The sequence below is a fragment of the Lolium perenne genome, chromosome 1 (assembly GCF_019359855.2).
Source record: "Lolium perenne isolate Kyuss_39 chromosome 1, Kyuss_2.0, whole genome shotgun sequence".
NCBI classification, from domain to species: domain Eukaryota; kingdom Viridiplantae; phylum Streptophyta; class Magnoliopsida; order Poales; family Poaceae; genus Lolium; species Lolium perenne.
In genome coordinates, this window is record NC_067244.2 from 263,892,061 (window position 1) to 263,910,483 (window position 18,423).

General features: G+C 43.4%; 1 protein-coding gene and 1 long non-coding RNA gene across 5 annotated transcripts; both read left to right on the forward strand.

The window, feature by feature from the left end:
* Positions 1–6,158: 6,158 nt before the first annotated feature.
* On the forward strand, positions 6,159–11,338 carry LOC127327815 (jasmonoyl--L-amino acid synthetase GH3.5). 4 transcript variants are annotated; one of them, XM_051354615.2, is made up of 5 exons: positions 6,159–6,256; positions 8,458–8,769; positions 8,852–8,953; positions 9,158–9,975; positions 10,590–11,338. In XM_051354615.2, the coding sequence occupies exons 2-5, from the start codon at positions 8,489–8,491 to the stop codon at positions 11,132–11,134; spliced, it is 1,746 nt and encodes a 581-aa protein (XP_051210575.1). In that variant the 5' UTR covers positions 6,159–6,256; positions 8,458–8,488; the 3' UTR covers positions 11,135–11,338. The 4 variants fall into 4 exon arrangements, with proteins under 4 accessions (XP_051210575.1, XP_051210573.1, XP_051210572.1 ...); XM_051354613.2 differs by having other exon boundaries at positions 6,172–6,547; XM_051354612.2 differs by having other exon boundaries at positions 6,172–6,542.
* A 1,419-nt stretch (positions 11,339–12,757) lies between these two features.
* Positions 12,758–15,805, forward strand: LOC127327839 (uncharacterized). The gene is made up of 4 exons (XR_007868760.2): positions 12,758–13,009; positions 13,159–13,273; positions 13,596–13,815; positions 15,250–15,805. It is a non-coding gene; the product is annotated as an uncharacterized lncRNA (long non-coding RNA).
* The last annotated feature ends 2,618 nt before the right edge of the window (positions 15,806–18,423 follow it).

Below are 18,423 nucleotides of genomic sequence, written 5' to 3' on the forward strand. Positions count from 1 at the left end.
ATCGGGCCCGCGTCTCTTCGTCTCGCTTTTCGTTGTGTCCGGCGTGCTCAGAGCGTCCCCTGTGGGGCGGAGACGGGCTCGGGGCGCTGGACACCGTATCGGGCCGCGCCGGACAAAAAACGGCTTTGGAGGACGCGGCTGAGAATGTTTTTTTATCCGGCGCGCCCCAAATCGCTTTGGGGAACGGTTTGGGGGACGCCGACTGGAGATGCTCTAAGGATGAAACTAGATGTCCTCGCCCAAATTGATATGCCGTAGTCTCCGAGCTAACAGGTGTAAAGTAACGGAGAGGAAAACATTATGAAAGAGTTACTAACAAAAAACGATGGCAATGTCGTTATATCCCTTTCTTGCTTGGATAATTCCCAATACTCATTATGGATCGAAGGGAGCACAGACATGGCATGGGATGGCTGATGATGATCGAATGATGAATTAGTATGTCCCTCTCTACACATAGTTGGTCCTCAACCTATGGGCATTCATCGTCCACGTGTCGAGTGCTGATGGAGGAGGGTGAAGGAAGGAGACCTCGCGCAGGCAGGGACCAAGCTGGAAAATAATAGCACTGGTGTCATGAGTATAATATCTCTATTACACTGGTGTCAGCCTATGTAAACTAACACTACAAAATGCTAAACAGTGAAGGATTTTGCATTTTCCATTGGGGTTAGCTGACCCCATTGGCCTCAAGGCAGCTCCGTCCCTACGCGCGGGGTGAGGTTGCGAGGTGGAACCACCGGCAAAATGAGAACATATATCGTTGTAAGAAAGGATCCTATTAAGAAATCTTGCTATAGTTTTAGGTTAGAGTTGAGTTTGAGGATGTTCAGCAGGCCTCGTCCCTTGTCATGTATAGATTTGCCATCGGTGCTTGATTGAGCGCCACACGTTGCGACAACCTTGGTGCCACATCTTGGGGCTTAATTTCGTGAACGTGACATAATTATCTCTCAATCGTCCCAGCCATGGCCTTGTCCGTTGTATTTCAGGCATGACATGGCCTCCCCAGTAATGAATTTCCTAAGACTACTCATGGTGAGAGTAACTATGCTAGTACTAACATAGAACTACATGCATTGCCAACTAGGTATTTTGATGACATATCATGACATTAAATGAAGAAAAAGATGGTTGTGGTAACTACATATGTTACCATAACATCACACTTTTCAAGGTACAATAAGTCTACAAGTTAATTAATACACCCATGCACTATGAAGATAATAACATAGACTAGTGTCATATACATGGGAAAACTGCAAACGGAGGCCGAGCTACATGTGTCATTTATATTTAAAAATTCGGAAATCATAGTTTTAAATTTCAAAAAAATCTCTAAAAAAATCCTGGATGTTGACAATGATTAAATCTACAAACGTGCAAAATCTCAATGTGAAATTCTTTGTATTGTAGATTACACAAAAATGACAAAATCTGACAAGTTCTATAGTTTTGAAATATGCACTATTCACTATTCTCAGATCCACACATTTGTCATTTTTGTGTAGCCTAAAGTACTGAGAATTTCACATTGAGATTTTGCATGTTTGTAGATTTCATCATTGGCTACATCAAGGATTTTTTATCAGAATTTTTTAAAACTTAAAAATATAATTTCTGATTTTTTGAAAATAAAGAGCTACATGTAGCTCGGCATTCATTTATCCACTCTCCATATACATGACACTACTCTGTGTTACTTCCCACTATGATTAGTCTACCATGCTCTCCACATGCCAAAAGCTATATAGCCTACCTATAAGCTACACACAAAAGGTAAAGCACGGGACACTGTAGCTGCCTGTGACAAGAAAACGGAAAGGGGACATCGTCAACAAAAATAGGCGGCCGTGGTCGCTCCACAACAGCATTATATATCGCACATGTACAGAGTACATGAACTAATTGAACTTTTTTTGAGGGAGCATGACTAAATTAGCTCACGGAGAAAAAGAACAGTAAAATTAGCTATATGTCACAAATCAGACGCTACAGTGTGCCCTGCCCTCGCATTACAGAGTCCGATACACGTGCACGGCACATCGGTCGATTTCTCGAAGCGGAAAGCGCTGACCAGGCGGACGTGATGAGATCCGAGATAGGGCAGAGCAATGACGCATGCAAGTGCAACTACGTACTCCAGCATGTTCATGCAGATGTGCTGAGATGGACATACTGGTTGAACGTTAAACGGCAATTTTAAACGATCAATGTGGCTACGATAAATCGGTAAACATGCATAAGTGTGAGTTTTCTGGGTAAAATATAATCACGTGTATATACCAAGCTACCACACGTGCTACGGCAACTTTAATATCAAGTTATTGTACAAACCAGAAATTAATGATCAATTTTTTCCGTGAAAGTTCACATGTACCCTTTGAAAAATGTATTGCAAATATAAAAAATCAAGAGTTGAAGGATACAAAGTTTGACTACATATGCCCTCCTTCCGTGAAAGTTCGCATGTACCCTTCTTTCCGTGAAAGTTCGCATGTACCCTTCTTGCAAAATGTATTGCAAATATAAAAAATCAAGAGTTGAAGGATATAAAGTTTGACTAAATATGCCAAAAGCATCAAACATTTCGAATACCATATCAATAGCGTGCATGGTGTACATTTTATATAGCAATCCCATTATAAAAAATGGTATGCGCATATGCAATGTTTAAAACTTAAATACTACAACATGTAACTCGAGAAAAAAAAACACTCCCTCCATCCGGAAACAAATGTCTTAGATTTATCTAAATATGAAGACATCTATTTATAGATAGATGCAGTAACGAAACGTCAAAAGTACATAAGCCAGCACCAAACTTATCCTGCTCGGACCAAAACCCTACGTTAAGCTAGATACATGCAAAAAAAATGTCAAAGTAGGAACGGGGAAAACACGTGCCGCACAGTAGCTGCCTCAGATAAAAAGGGAAAGGGAACATCGTCATCAAAAATAGGTAGTCGTGGTCGCTCCACAAAAGCACTGTATATCACACGAATAGTATTACACGATATATACAGCTAGTTCACGGGAAAATGTTACTACTCGATCCGTAGAAAAGACCAGGTCGCAGTCCACACGCCACAGTGTCCCCCTGCCCTCATATTAGGTAGGAATGCGGAGCCGGAGTCCGATACACGTGCACGACACACCGAGATCTCAAACTGGAATGCCCTGGCCATGCGGATGCGATGAGATACGAGGGCGGAGAGACCAGCTCGTGCAACGACGCAACTGCTGCTGTTCACGCAGATACGCTGAGGTCGACACTGGACACAGTGGGCACATGCGTCATGCAATCAATGGGCCAAATTTCCTTTCAACTTCAAAAAGATTGTGCATATAAGGATGTACAACGAAGACACATCCTCATGGGATTTTTAATTTTAAACAAATGGTACAGTATAGCTTTGTGAATTTGTGAGTTAAGAAAAAAACATATTACCTTATCGTAAAAAAGCCTATAACTATAGTAGTGGTAGTATTGAAGTAACTTACATTTTTTTCTTTGCAATCATGAGAACTTACACTGTGATTATCATTATTATCCTCTAAACTACAAACATCATGATCTTGTAACGCAATGGTCATGTTAGATTACTATTCCACATAGGTTATGCTTTCAATCAATTCATCGAGCAGGCATGGTAGGGTTTCAAAGCAATATTCAATTCTTTCTTCTCCCAGGGATATATGTAATGGATCGGCGAAATTCACCTTCTGTTGTGTCGATGACAATTAAGGTTCGATGGAAAGTAAAGATCAATGGATTTCCTTATATTCTTGCTGAATTCTCATATGGCTAAAACAAGTGGTCATGTTGATGTATGTGTGTTTGTGGTCGTAGTAATGCGTTATTTTTTTTAGATAACTTGGGATTAACTATTTCCAATTTGATAATAATAAGCATCTCAAATGACCATTTTTGAATCATGCAAGTACAAACTGCTGATTGCTGATAAGATATTCTTGAAACGAAAATGCACACTTGTTAGCGGCGCGAAACACGCATGTACAGCTACAAACCAAATAAAAATAAATAAAATAAATTATACTCCATAATTGTTGCATCATCGATAGAATAAACCTCAAGAAGCCCAATATCCCGAATATTTGTACATAAAAGATATGGTGCGGTGCAGCTCTTAAATTAAATGATGGCTTAGCTCATGCGAAGACGGTAGAGCGGAGAGAGGGGAATGACGCATCGCACATTTGTCAGCCACCATGCACACTTGTCAGCGGCGCGGAATACACGTGTACGGTTGTAACCAAAATAGAGAGAAATAAAAAAATTATAGTCCATAACTATTGCATCATCGATCAAATAAATCTCAAACGGCCCAATATCTCGAAGATTTGCACATAAAATATATGGCGGATTAAACATCCTAATCTCTTGTAGCCCTAAAATTAAATAATGGCATAGCTCATGCAGAGACGGTGGAGCAGGGTGAGGGGAACGACGCGTCGCACATTTGTCAGCAACCATGTACACTTGACAGTGGCGTGGAATACACGTTTACGGTTGTAACCCAAATAAAGAGAAATAAAAGAAAGTATACTCCATAACTATTGCATCATCGATCGAATAAATCTCAAGCGGCTTAATATCTCGAAGATTTGCACATAAAAGATATGGTGCATTAAACATCCTAATCTCTTGCAGCCCTATATCTTCAAGATTTGCACATAAAAGATATGGTGCATTAAACATCCTAATCTCTTGCAGCCCTGAAATTAAATGATGGCATAGCTCATGCAGAAACTGTGGAGCGGGTGAGTGAGACGACGCGTCGCATATTTGTCAGCCACCATGCACACTTGTCAGCGGCGCGGAATACACGTGTACGGTTGTAACCCAAATAAAGAGAAATAAAAGAAATTATACTCCATAACTATTGCATCATCGATCGAATAAATCTCAAGCGGCCCTATATCTCGAAGATTTGCACATAAAAGATATGATGCATTAAACATCCTAATCTCTTGCAGCCCTGAAATTAAATGATGGCATAGCTCATGCAGAGACTGTGGAGCCGGGTAAAATACCTATTTTGAGACTTGCCATACCGAGCAAAATATGGCTGAAGAATGTGGTATTTTACCCGCTCGTTTTCTAAATCGTACTTAAGATCGACTAGGTCTTTTAGATTGTAGATCTCCTTGCCTTGGCATGCAAGGATGAGTGAGACGACGCGTCGCACATTTGTCAGCCACCATGCACACTTGTCAGCGGCGCGGAATACACGTGTACGGTTGTAACCCAAATAAAGAGAAATAAAAGAAATTATACTCCATAACTATTGCATCGTCGATCGAATAAATCTCAAGCGGCCCAATATCTCGAAGATTTGCACATAAAAGATATGGTGCATTAAACATCCTAATCTCTTGCAGCCCTGAAATTAAATGATGGCATAGCTCATGCATAGACTGTGGAGCGGGGTGAGTGAGACGACGCATCGCACATTTGTCAGCCACCATGCACACTTGTTAGCGGCGCGGAATACACATGTACGGTTGTAACCCAAATAAAGAGAAATAAAAGAAATTATACTCCATAACTATTGCATCATCGATCGAATAAATCTCAAGCGGCCCTATATCTCGAAGATTTGCACATAAAAGATATGGTGCATTAAACATCCTAATCTCTTACCGCCCTGAAATTAAATGAAATGATGGCATAGCTCATGCAGAGACTGTGGAGCGGGGTGAGTGAGACGACGCGTCGCACATTTGTCAGCCACCATGCACACTTGTCAGCGGCGCGGAATACACATGTACGGTTGTAACCCAAATAAAGAGAAATAAAAGAAATTATACTCCATAACTATTGCATCATCGATCGAATAAATCTCAAGCGGCCCAATATCTCTAAGATTTGCACATAAAAGATATTGTGTAATGTCTTGCAGTCCTAAAATTAAATGCAGGCATAGCTCATGCAGAGACGAGCGGGGTGAGTGAGACGACGCAGCGCACACTTGTCACCGTGGTGCACACTTGTCAGCGACCCCAAACACACGTGTAGAGGCATAGTAGCCCAAATAATAAAAGAAAATAAAAAAATTAGTTGGGAGATGGAGAGGAGACTGGAATAGGAAAAGACAAGAGCCGGATATCGGTGGAGATGTGGTGGCGCCTGGCTTCTCCCTCCCGTTCCACCGCACCGGTGATGGCCCCGACGGACGCGCCTACAAAAGGGAGCACATCCTCCGTCGCAACACCATCATTTCAGTTTCAGGTCATCATCATCATCCTCCTCCTCCGGCTGGGTGGAACCTGCATCCATATATATCCCCTGTGGCTGTCCGTCTGTTCCCTCTTGGACTATAATCAATTGGGCTGATTCCCCCACCCCGCGGTTTACACTCGGTTGGTTGGTTGCTCGGTCCCGGCCGCCGCTGGTCCTTCCGTCCGTCCCTCCGTCGCCTAGCGCGCGCAGGTTCCTCCTCGTCGCTACCTCCGGCCAGGCGGCGGCGCAGAGGTCGCTGTCCCGCTCCGCGGATCAGCAACACCGGTCAGGTCAGGTCAGGTCAGTCACTCAGCCATCCTCTCCTCTCCTGTTTCGCTGCTCTTCTTGGAGGGGTTGCCGTCTCCTACCACCTACAGCCGGGGATTTCTGTTGGGGAATTTCGCCGGGGATTTCTGCTCGTAGGTCTGTAGGCGCTGCTTTTCGCCGGGGAGGGGATATACCGCCTGATTTTGTTCCTGCCGTCCGGGTAAACTAATGTCCAAGAATATACTTCCTGCGGCGTAAAAGGTCTGATTCGATTGGGATTTCGATCTCTACTAGGGAGAGATTAGGCCTCCTCCTCCTCAAATCTCAGTCTCCACCTTCTTCTTGCAGCGCTCTCTCCTCCTCCTCCTCTTCTTCTTCTTCTTCTTCTTCTTCAAACAGAGAGAGAGAGGATTCTTTTACCACTAACATAGGCACTGAATTTCCCCGCGTTTCCAGACGATTTGAAAAAAAAAAAGCTTCCAAGAACAACTCCGGGGTCAACGAGCTTCCAGAAACTTCAGGGTCTCCGCGTCCGCCCGTGTCGCCGCTTGACCCCTGCCCTGACCTCCCTTGATTCGCCCGCCCATGGCTTGCGATTCACACGGAGCATGTGCTTTCTTTCCTCCGCTTTGGGTCAGACACCAACTCTGCACTGCACACGCTTTTACCCTCCGGCGAGCACAGCTGGGAGGCCCAAGATCAGTCGCCCCGCCTGGGGGCAGGTGATCCATGCTCCAGGAGGCGCACATTCTCTTCTTTCTATCATCGGCAACATGTGGCCATGTCTCCACAGTCCGCATACCGATCCGCTTCCCTTTTTTGGGGGTGTTACTAGGTCAGGTCGCGTCACATTTACTCCCCTCTTTCGTCCATTGCCGGTTCCTGTCTAGCCCCATTCCACTCTGTCTTTCCTGCTCTGTATAGCTGCAGTTTGTGTGTTTTCTGCCGGTTTTAAGGACCCTACCTGAATGAATGAATCGGTAATTCATATGATTCGTCAAATATTCCACACAAAAGAAACATTTCTATATGACTTGCTATTGTGGAGTAGCTATACAAGTGCGTCATATACCATGTGCTCCAAGGACACTCATAGAGTGTACCACTCCGATTATAGATCAGATTCTACAGTTAAGAGGATCGTGTTCGGGTGGGTTTGCCCTGTGTTATGACTTACAAAATGTTAACAGTAGCGCACTATTTCTTTCTCCCTTTCTTGGATGAGACTGTTTTCTATCGCTAAATTTGAACTAGTGTAACAGCAGAGCAAATAAGCAACCTGCTGATGATGCATTTCATGCCAGGGTATGTGCATCTCTTTTTCTAGAAAATGGATTTGTATCTTCTATATAGATTTGTCTTTATGGTTCACCCCTCTGGCTAGCGGTATCTCTGCTGCAGAAAGTGAGCATCGATTCCCTCCTTTGCTGGGATTCCGATCTGGTGTTTCATTAGTAAACGTTTCTGTCGTAAAGGAAAATCTTGATTCTTCTTTCTGTCGACGTATCCAAAGAAGGTTCGGAAAGTGGACTAATTTTTTCGTGGTTTGTTAGCTTTAGTTGGTAGTATATGGTGATACTGTTGTTCTGTCCTCGCCAGAACATTCCCCTTTTTCGTATTCATCATTTCCATGTGCAATCTTATGCTGTTCGCCGAAAGATTATCGCATTGTAGTCAGATATTCCGTCGGCGATGAAATTCTGCACTCTTCAAAAGTTTCTTGCCATTCTGATGCCACACCGACTGCGCTGTCGGTTCTTGTTTCCAGCTGAGTTGGTTCTTAGAAACCGCAAAATCTTTTGACGCATCTCTCTTTGAATTTCTCTGCTGCTTTGTTTTAAAATTGCAGGACAGCAAGGCCTTCAGCTCTTCTCCTATAACTGCCTCACAGATTTGCCTACTTGCTTCGTGGATATTTACTCTGATTTTTTCCTTCAAACCAGGTCTGACAAAGCCGGACTCTCTCTGTACGAAATGACGATCTGTAGCTGCGAAGAGACTATCAATGAGTTTGAGATGTTAACACGCGATGCTGGACGCGTGCAGCAAGATACACTGAGAAAGATCCTGGAGGCGAATGCAGATGCTGAATACCTCACACGCTTTGGCCTTGACGGAAGGACTGATGCCGAGAGCTACAAATCTTGCATCCCGCTGTGTGTTCACAGCGATGTTGAGCCTTTCATCCAGAGGGTTGCTGACGGTGATAGCACACCTGTGCTCACTGGGAAGCCCATCACCTCCCTGTCACTCAGGTACTTGCTTGGCTCCAAGTGTATTGTCATGTTGTTCAATGAAAGTAGATGTTTGTAACCTGTTTTTCACTCTTTTATGCAGTTCTGGTACAACGCAGGGAAAGCCTAAGTTCATTCCATTTAGTGACGAATTGCTTGAGGACACACTTCAAATATTCCGTACTTCTTATGCATTTAGGAACCGGTAAGAGCTCCATTTTGTTATCATGCTCAAGTATAAGTTATAACTGGCACTTCTGATTATACAGCTAACCTTGCTGATCAAGTTCAGCATAGATTTCTATTGTTCGTACATTTCTGTGATGCTTGTGATTCAAGTGTCGCTTGGTTTCTTAATTTGTCAATCCATCCCAGAATTTTATAATAATATTATGTTTTGTAATTACAGTGAATACCCTATCGGCAAAGGAAAAGCCTTGCAGTTTGTTTATGGCAGCAAGCAAGTCTTAACAGAAGGTGGCATCCTTGCTACAACTGCAACCACAAACCTGTACCGTAGTCAACGCTTCAAGGAAGGGATGAAAGATATCCAGTCTGAGGGCTGTAGCCCTGACGAAGTAATCTTTGGTCCTGACTTCCACCAGTCCTTATATTGTCACTTGCTGTGTGGGTTGATATACTCGGATGAGGTCCATTCCGTGTTCTCATCATTCGCTCACAGCATAGTGCATGCATTTCATACGTTGGAGGAGGTTTGGGAGGACCTATGTGCTGATATAAGAGATGGTGTTCTCTCAGAAAAAGTCACAGCACCATCAATTCGCGAAGCTGTTTCAAAAATTCTGAGGCCCAACCCAGAGCTTGCTGATTCGATCTACAAAAAGTGCACGGGATTGAGCAACTGGTATGGTGTCATCCCAGCACTGTGGCCGAAGGCAAAGTACGTGTATGGCATCATGACAGGGTCCATGGAGCCATATCTGAAGAAGTTAAGGCATTATGCTGGGAACTTGCCACTGATAAGTGCTGACTACGGTGCATCTGAAGGATGGGTTGGCTCTAACATAGACCCCACATTGCCACCTGAACAAGTGACATATGCAGTTTTGCCGCATACTGGTTATTTTGAGTTCATTCCTTTGGAGAAACCAACAGGGGAGGAGACGGAGAACAGCGCCAATATTCATTACATTGAATCAGAGCCGGTTGGCTTAACTGAAGTCAAGGTCGGCAAAATCTATGAAGTTGTTCTAACTAACTTTGCAGGTACATTCTTTCTCCTAGCAATTTATTCTGATCCTTAGATTAATAGTGGGGTAAATATAGTTGAGGACAACCACATAATTAATCCTCGAGTGTTCTCTTTAAGCTGTTCTCAACTGAGTCAGATGTCTCATCTTGTAACAATCTTCAAAAGTACTTACCTAGTAGTTGTGGTATATAACTGAAAACACAAATGGCTTAGTCATGTACCTGCAAACTGGAGCATTTGTAGTACAGAAAATTGACAAGCACACTGGTTCATATACACAAAGACAAATGTTGTGTATATTGCCAGTATTTTATGGTCCACTCTTTACTGCAGTGATTAGGATTAGTATTGATCTATATAAGCCGGCAAGTGTTGCCTAATCTTTATTTTTATGAGGCGTACCCAACTCACAAATCACATCACTATAATTAATTTGTTCAGCTAGTACATATCTGTCATAAGCAACTTCAGACATACTTGCACAGGACATTGTAAACCTTAGGTTTAAACGTTTGAGTCATTTTATTTGATGGCATATAATTGAATTATTGAGTTGTTGCAGAAAATAATTCATTATATTTGATTATTATTTGTCTCTTACAACCCCTTTTTGGCTATGTTATTGTAGGCCTATATCGTTACCGACTGGGAGACCTCGTGAAGATAGCTAGCTTCCACAACTCAACACCCAAGCTCCAATTCATCTGCCGCAGAAGCCTAGTGCTGAGCATCAACATCGACAAGAACACCGAGAAAGACCTTCAGCTAGCTGTTGAGGATGCAGCGAAGCTCCTGGAAGGGGAGAAGCTGGACATAGTGGATTTCACAAGCTACGTGGAAAAGTCGACCGATCCGAGCCGCTACGTGGTGTTCTGGGAGCTGAGCTCTGAAACCAGTGATGAGGTCCTAAGCGGCTGTGCAAACGCCTTGGATCTAGCATTCGTAGATGCCGGCTACATGGGCTCAAGGAAGATTAAGACCATTGGCCCCCTCGAGCTCCGGATACTCAGGAAGGGAACCTTCAAGGAGATCCTGGTTCACTTCCTGAGCCTTGGGGGCGCTGTGAGCCAGTTCAAGACGCCTCGGTTTGTGAACCCGTCCAACGGCAAAGTGCTGCAGATACTGAACCGGAATGTCACCAAGAGTTACTTCAGTACTGCCTATGGGCTATGACAGAAGCGATGAACTTCTGTCATGTAATTACCTTTCTTTCCGTTCTTCTTTTCTGTTTTAGTCTCCTGACAAAGTAACGTTTGTTTTAGTCTCTTGGAATAATGTTTTCTTTCTTATGCTGGTGCTGGCTAGAATTATGTAAATTGCCGGCTAGAGTTGTAGCAAAAGGTATTAAAAGAAAGAAATCTTCGTATTTACCTGTCTTATGATGTTGTGCATAGAAGTGCATTCAACATGTTTATAGATCAGTTGGTTATAGTTTTTCAAGCAACATCCTGAACAACTAATTCAATCTAGTTCTTTTTCTCCGCCCCTGCCATGTAATCCTGCAGAAAGCATTGAATTGTATGCAGTTTAGGCATAATTAAAAACATAGATGATTTGAGCTAAGCAGCAAATCAAGGAAAGACTGATTAGTCAATGGGACTATCAGTATCAGAGATTCAGAGTCGATTAGCTAAGGATGGCTAGGCAAATGATATACTCCCTCCGTTCCGGCGATCATTCAGAATCTACAGTCCCCTCGGTTTCTCTCGCCCTGCTATATTAATATAGCAACCAAGATACAACAAGCATGCTGGGACCGCAGCACAACCAGGCCCAAACAAAAAACACAAAGAAAAATAAGAGAAACAAATGCCGACTACGGCTGAGCGACGAACACGAAAACAACTCGCAACCGCTGCGCCCTCCGGAAAAGTACCACCACGCTCCTCGCAATTCGAATCGCCGCATACGAAGCAACATCTTCAACAAGGAAAACGACGCTGACGGCACAGCTTTGCCGGACAAGTCCTAGGGTTTCCCCCCGGTACGCGGAGGTGATAAGGGAGAGGTACACGCGACACCCTTCAGGAAGGAATGGCGGCACCCACAGGTGTCGCCGCGTCGGTGTCAGACAAGCCGACAGGGATTTCTCCCGACCCACACCGCCACCACCCCGAACAATCCGAACTGCTCCACCCCACCCGTCGTCCACCAGCGTACGCCACCACGGTCTTGAAGCCATCCTCGCCGCCGCTCAAAGGTCACCAACGCGAGGCCTAGAAGTAGACAAGGCGAGCGCAAGGTCGGGGATAGCAGCAGCACAACAATGCAGGAGGGAACAACCTCCACCGCCCAAACTAGCGGTAGTCGACCGGACGTAGCAGCAAGGACAAGCCAGGCCCAACCTGGCCCGGCAGAGTGCTCGCCGCCACGCTGCAACTGGCCGGTTGTGTGTCGCCGTCGCCAACCACTGCCACCACACCTTGGCTGCTACCAGGGGCACCGACGTCGAGCTAGGGGCCAGAGGCCCGCCCTAACCCAGATCGGGCCCAGATCTGGGCAGAGCAGGCGCCACCAGCCGCCCGGCCACTCCGCCGCCCCGCTGCCAACGGTAGCGCCGCCGCGTCCGCTCCCAGCCTGCGGAAACCACGCCGCCAGGTCGACCGCCGCCGGCCGAGATGCACCACCACCATCGAGGAACCGCCCGCGCCCTCCGCGCGACGGGTAGAGGCGGCCCCCCGCCGCCGGCACCGCACGGACAACGCCCGGCGGCCCACGCCAACGGCGGCAGCGGAGAGAGCTGGGGGAGAGGGAGCTGAGAGAGGGAGGGCTTAGGGTTCGCCCGTCGCCCGCAGGGGGCGAACGAGCGAAGCGGTCTTTTTCCGTCCGGTCGTCCCCTCGGTTTCTACAGAGACGGGCCAATCGAGAGCCCAGAGCAGAGCAATTGGTATAAAATCCATCGAGAGATCCGACCTTCAGGCTCAGCAGGTTTCCACTCTCCACTCCATGACAGCGGCGGCTCGCGGATCTCGTCGACGCGCTCGGTCTACCTTGGCCACCGAGATTGCAGTACCGGCGGAGCGATTTGGCCGCGCATTGACAGCGGAGGTGAGCCTTCTCATGTTTGATTCGCTTGATTTGTGCTGGTTCGGTGGGCTGGGAAAGACAACACTAGGGAATGCTGTTTTTCACAAGATTCAAGGGCAGTTTTTTCACTGTCATGCTTCTGTGATCACTAAGTATGCTATTTTTATCAGAGCTCTGAACTGGAGCTTGTAGTACGAGTGTGTTATCTGCATCGACTATTATGTAAACAAGGCCATGGGGGAGCTGGTGGACACGTTCTTCGTCGACGCCGATGGCATCATCGAGGTACTGAAACGCAATTCACGTCTCTATACAGCGCGCCACCTCCTTGAGCTGGTAGATGTGCACAAGAAGCCAGCAGCAGCCAAAACTGTCCCGAGTGCCTCAACGCAAACCCAGATACCTTGAATTTGCTATCCTTTATTTGTAACTGATACTTTCTTAAATGGCTTGAACTGCCTGTCCTGTAACGAATCATGCTAGCATTGTTGCCAGCACTTACTTTTGTCAAAGAAATGTCACTTTGTTAGTGCTCCTGATGGGAGTTTGAAATCCTTGAGTTTTGCTTTTGATTTTCTGAATATGCGCTCTTGATGCTTTATTGCAGGTGGCACCAGTTATTCCTTATGCTGAAAGTTCCTCGGGTCCTCCGACTGGCGATGAATCTGGTCTTGTGCAACATATGCGAAGAAAAATATTTCGGATGGAGAAAGACTTGGTAGGCATCCATGCCATGGCGGCGGTGGTGAAGAAGAATGGAGAGCTAGCTGCTACAGCGGAACATTATATGCTGGATGAGCTGCAAAAAGCCTCTAAAATCTTGAACTGTAAGAAGCTGACATTTCTTGTCTTCTCAAATCTATGGGTACTTCGTTTCTCATTAATTAATTATTTTTAGTGCGAAACCCTCACTCATTTCTTGGGTTCAAATTTAAGACCTTGAATAATCCACAATGTCAATTTCGCGGCTTCCTTTGAGATGAAGGTTAAATGATATGTTTTATATTTTTAATATAGTTCTTAATTTAATTACTACTTGATTTATTTTTATTTTTATATTAAAAATAGTTTCACGAAAGCTAATTTAGTGCACCCGGGCACCAGTATTCCATTATTTTAAATTTCTCGAAATTTGTAATTCTAAGTTTTAAAATTCCTAAGTTTGTTTTGAAAATATGTATACATGGTCCGTTTGTTCCTACCATGTTTTGGTAGAATACTCGTAATATTTTGAGCCAAAGAAACAAAAAAAATATGACAGTGTATAGAAGTTAGATATGAGTATTTTTGTCAGAAAATTATTTGTATTTAAATAAATTTTCTGGTGTACAATCTCGATGTATATATGTAGCTGCAGATTCTTTTGAAACCAAAAGATTTGATTTTCAAAACATTTAAAATTTTGTTTAGTATAAATAAATAACTTTACACTTAATTTTGTTTAATATAAATAAATAACTTTACACTTTGTTGTCTAGACAACAAAGTGTAAAGTTATTTATTTATACTAAACAAAATTTTAAATGTTTTGAAAATCAAATCTTTTGGTTTCAAACTGCAGCTACATATATACATCGAGATTGTACGCCAGAAAATTTATTTAAATACAAATAATTTTCTGACAAAAATACTCATATCTAACTTCTATACACTGTCATAAATTTGTTTGTTTCTTTGGCTCAAAATATTACGAGTATTCTACCAAAACATGGTAGGAACAAACGGACCATGTATACATATTTTCAAAACAAACTTAGGAATTTTAAAACTTAGAATTACAAATTTCGAGAAATTTAAAATAATGGAATACTGGTGCCCGGGTGCACTAAATTAGCGTTCGTGGTCATGGTCACGTATGTATGTTAGCCCAAATTCACGCCCCGGGCTAGAAAGGAAAAAAAGAAAAGCCTATGCACAAAAGTGTTTTCAATTGCAGTGACCAGCCTAGATCGTGTCCAGAAAATACATCCTATACTACTTACAACTACGTGTCAGATAAAGCTGAGCTTTATCTGACACGTAGTTGTAAGTAGTATAGGATGTATTTTCTGGACACGATCTAGGCTGGTCACTACAAAATTTTTTTTTTGCGAAACACAGTACAATCAAAGACGCTCATACATACGTGATACGTCCAAAATGTATCCACTTTCCCGAACACTTTTGCTATTGTTTTGCCTCTAATTTGTGTATTTTGATGCAACTAACACGGACTAACGCTGTTTTCAGCAGAACTGTTCTGATATCTCGTTTTTGTGCAGAAATCCAACTTTCAGAAAAAACCTCGGGATTTTGACAGAAGGCCCTATTTTCCAAGAAAACTCACGGAGCCAGAAGGGCAAGTCAGGTGGAGGCCCGAGGGCCCCACACCCTAGGGCGGCGCGGCCCAGGAGGGGGGCGCGCGGCCCTAGCGTGTGGCCCCCTCGGCTGGCCCCCGATGCCTTCCTTCGGACTACTTATCGCCCTCGACCTAAAAACGCACGGGGAGAAGTCGAAGTCGCCAGAAACCCTCCAGAACGCCGCCACATCGCGAAACTCCGTCTCGGGAGCCAGAAGTCTCCGTTCTGGCACTCCGCCGGGACGGGGAATTGGAGGAGATCATCGCCGCCATCACCACCGACGCCTCTACATCAACTAGCCATGTTTCCCCCATCCATGTGTAAGTAATTCCCCCGTTGTAGGCTAAAGGGGATGGTAGGGATTGGATGAGATTGGTCATGTAATAGTATAAGATTGTTAGGGCATAGTGCCTAGTGTCCGTAATTGGTACTTTGATGATATTGTTGCAACTTGTTATGCTTAATGCTTGTAACTAGGGCCCGAGTGCCATGATCTCAGATCTGAACATGTTATTGCTTCATCATGATATTCATTGTTTATGGTCTTACCTGCAAGTTGTATACAAATGTCGCTGTCCGGAATCAATGGCCCCAAAGTGACAGAAATCGGGACAACCGGAGGGGATGGTAGTGATGTGAGGATCACATGTGTTCACGGAGTGTTAATGCTTTGCTCCGGTACTCTATTAAAAGGAGTACCTTAATATCCAGTAGATTCCCTTGAGGCCCGGGTGCCACCGGCTGGTAGGACAAAAGATGTTGTGCAAGTTTCTCATTGCGAGCACGTACGACTATAATTGGAACACATGCCTATTGATTGCTTTGTACTTAGACACCGTTTTATTATTATCTGCAAATGCCCTGCTTGATTGTTACATGAGTTTCTCTCATCCATGCAACGCCCGTTATCCGTCCCCGTGCCTACAGTATTTTAATCCTGCTGTTTACTATAATCACTACTGCTGTTACTCTGCTGCTGTTATTTCACTACTGCTACTGCTATAAAACGCATTACTATGATAAACTCTTGCGAGCAAGTCTGTTTCTAGGTGCAACTGAATTGACAACTCTGTTGTTAAGGCTTTCAAGTATTCTTTGTCTCCCCTTGTGTCGAATCAATAAATTGGGTTTTACTACCCGCGAAGACTGCTGCGATCCCCTATACTTGTGGGTCATCAAGACTGTTTTCTGGCGCCGTTGCCGGGGAGGCATAGCTTTATTTGGAAGTTCACTTGGATTGATATTGTTCGCTGCAAATTCTCCATCATGGGTAAAACTCGCGATCCTAAAGTCGCCATATTACCATCCACTACAAGAAAAGGTACAACTCTGAGTACCTCTGCTGCTCTTGATTCACCATCTGTGAATGATAAACTTGTTTCACCGCCACAAGCTTCACTTGCTGGTACTTCTGGTGAATCTGAAAATTCTTATGATATTGATAATGTTTCTGCTGTGCTTGATGATAGTGGTTCATTGGGATCCTTTCTAGATGCTACAATTGCTAGGTCTAGACAAATTGAAAATGCTGAAACTCCTGATGCTACTACACCTGTTAATTCACCTGAACTTGATTATTATAGTGATGATCCTGATGAAGATTATGTGGAACTTAATGATGATCTTATTAATAGATGCAATGCCACTGCTGATGCAAGTAAAATTTAAAAGTTTCTCACACAATATACTGTTAGACATAAGTTATCTCCTGATCCTAAATTTGCCACATCTCCTATATGCATTAAGGATAAAGATTATGATTTTTCTCTTGATCTATCTCATATAGCTATTGTAGAGAAAGCACCCTTTTGTGGTACTGAAAAAGAAAGTGATGTGGAACACATGATTGAACTTTCTTCTATGAGTAGCTTGTTTTATGATGATATCAAGATGCGTACTTATTTTGTCGTTAAAATTTTTCCTTTCTCATTAAAGGATGATGCTAAAACTTGGTATAATAATTTGCCTCCTGGTTCTATTAAAAATCCAACTGATTTACGTGATGTTTTCTTTCGAAAATACTTTCCTGCTAGTGCTCAACATGTCGCTTTACAGAAAATTTATAGATTTGACCAGGGAGATGAAGAGAAATTACCTGAGGCTTGGGCAAGATTTTGTTCTCTTATCAGAGCTCGACCTGGACATGATTTAGAAAAGAATAATTTACTTGATATATTTTATAGTGGACTAACCATTGAGTCTAGGGCATACCTGGATAGTTGTGCTGGTTGTGTTTTCAGGAAAAGAACTCCAGACGACGCTGAAGAATTATTGGCTAAAATAGGCCGGAATCATGATGATTGGAATACGCCTGAACCAACTCCAACGCCAATATTGAAGAAGAGGGGTTTAATTAAATTGAATGATGAAGATATGAGGGAAGCCAAGAAGTCTCTCAAGGAGAAAGGTATTAAATCTGAAGATGTGAAGAATCTACCTCCCATAGAAGATATATGTGAGATAATTCCCCCTTCATCCATGATTGAGGTAAACTCCCTTCAACGCTTTACTAGGGAAGATATTCCGTATTCGAAACCTCCTGCACAATGTTTAGATGAGTTTGATAATTATATTGTTAAGCAAGAAAATTTTAATATGAGAGTAGAGAATCATTTAATGGAAAATTCTCGAGCTATTAGTGAATTGCATGGTATTGTGGAGAGAACCTCCAATGATGTTAAGATGCTTGTTAAACATTTTCATATGGTTCAAACTCAAATTGATCAACTCACTAAAGTGCAAAATGACTTATTGGGAAATAATTCTAAAGAAAAACATGCTTATGAAGTAACAACTAGAGGTGGTGTCTCTACCCAGGATCCTCTATATCCTGAAGGGCATCCCAAAAGAGTTGAACAAGATTCTCAACAAACTAAAACTAGTGCTCCATCAAAGAAAAAGAAAAAGAAACATAAAAATGTTGTAGAATCCTCTGAACCTGTTAATGATCCTAATAGTATTTCTATTTCTGATGCTGAAACTGAAAGTGGTAATGAACATGATAATAATAATAATAATGGTAATGATAAGAATGATGTTTCTGATAAAGAAGAAGTTGAAGATGAACCTGAAAAGCATGCTAAAAATAAAAAGTAC

What these genes read in the sequence shown, in the direction of transcription:
- LOC127327815 (XM_051354615.2), top strand. Translation starts at nt 8,489, where the DNA reads ATGACGATCTGTAGCTGCGAAGAGACTATCAATGAGTTTGAGATGTTA. An exon ending in ATCACCTCCCTGTCACTCAG is followed by an intron (nt 8,770 to 8,851) that starts GTACTTGCTTGG and finishes TCTTTTATGCAG; the next exon opens with TTCTGGTACAACGCAGGGAA. An exon ending in TCTTATGCATTTAGGAACCG is followed by an intron (nt 8,954 to 9,157) that starts GTAAGAGCTCCA and finishes TTGTAATTACAG; the next exon opens with TGAATACCCTATCGGCAAAG.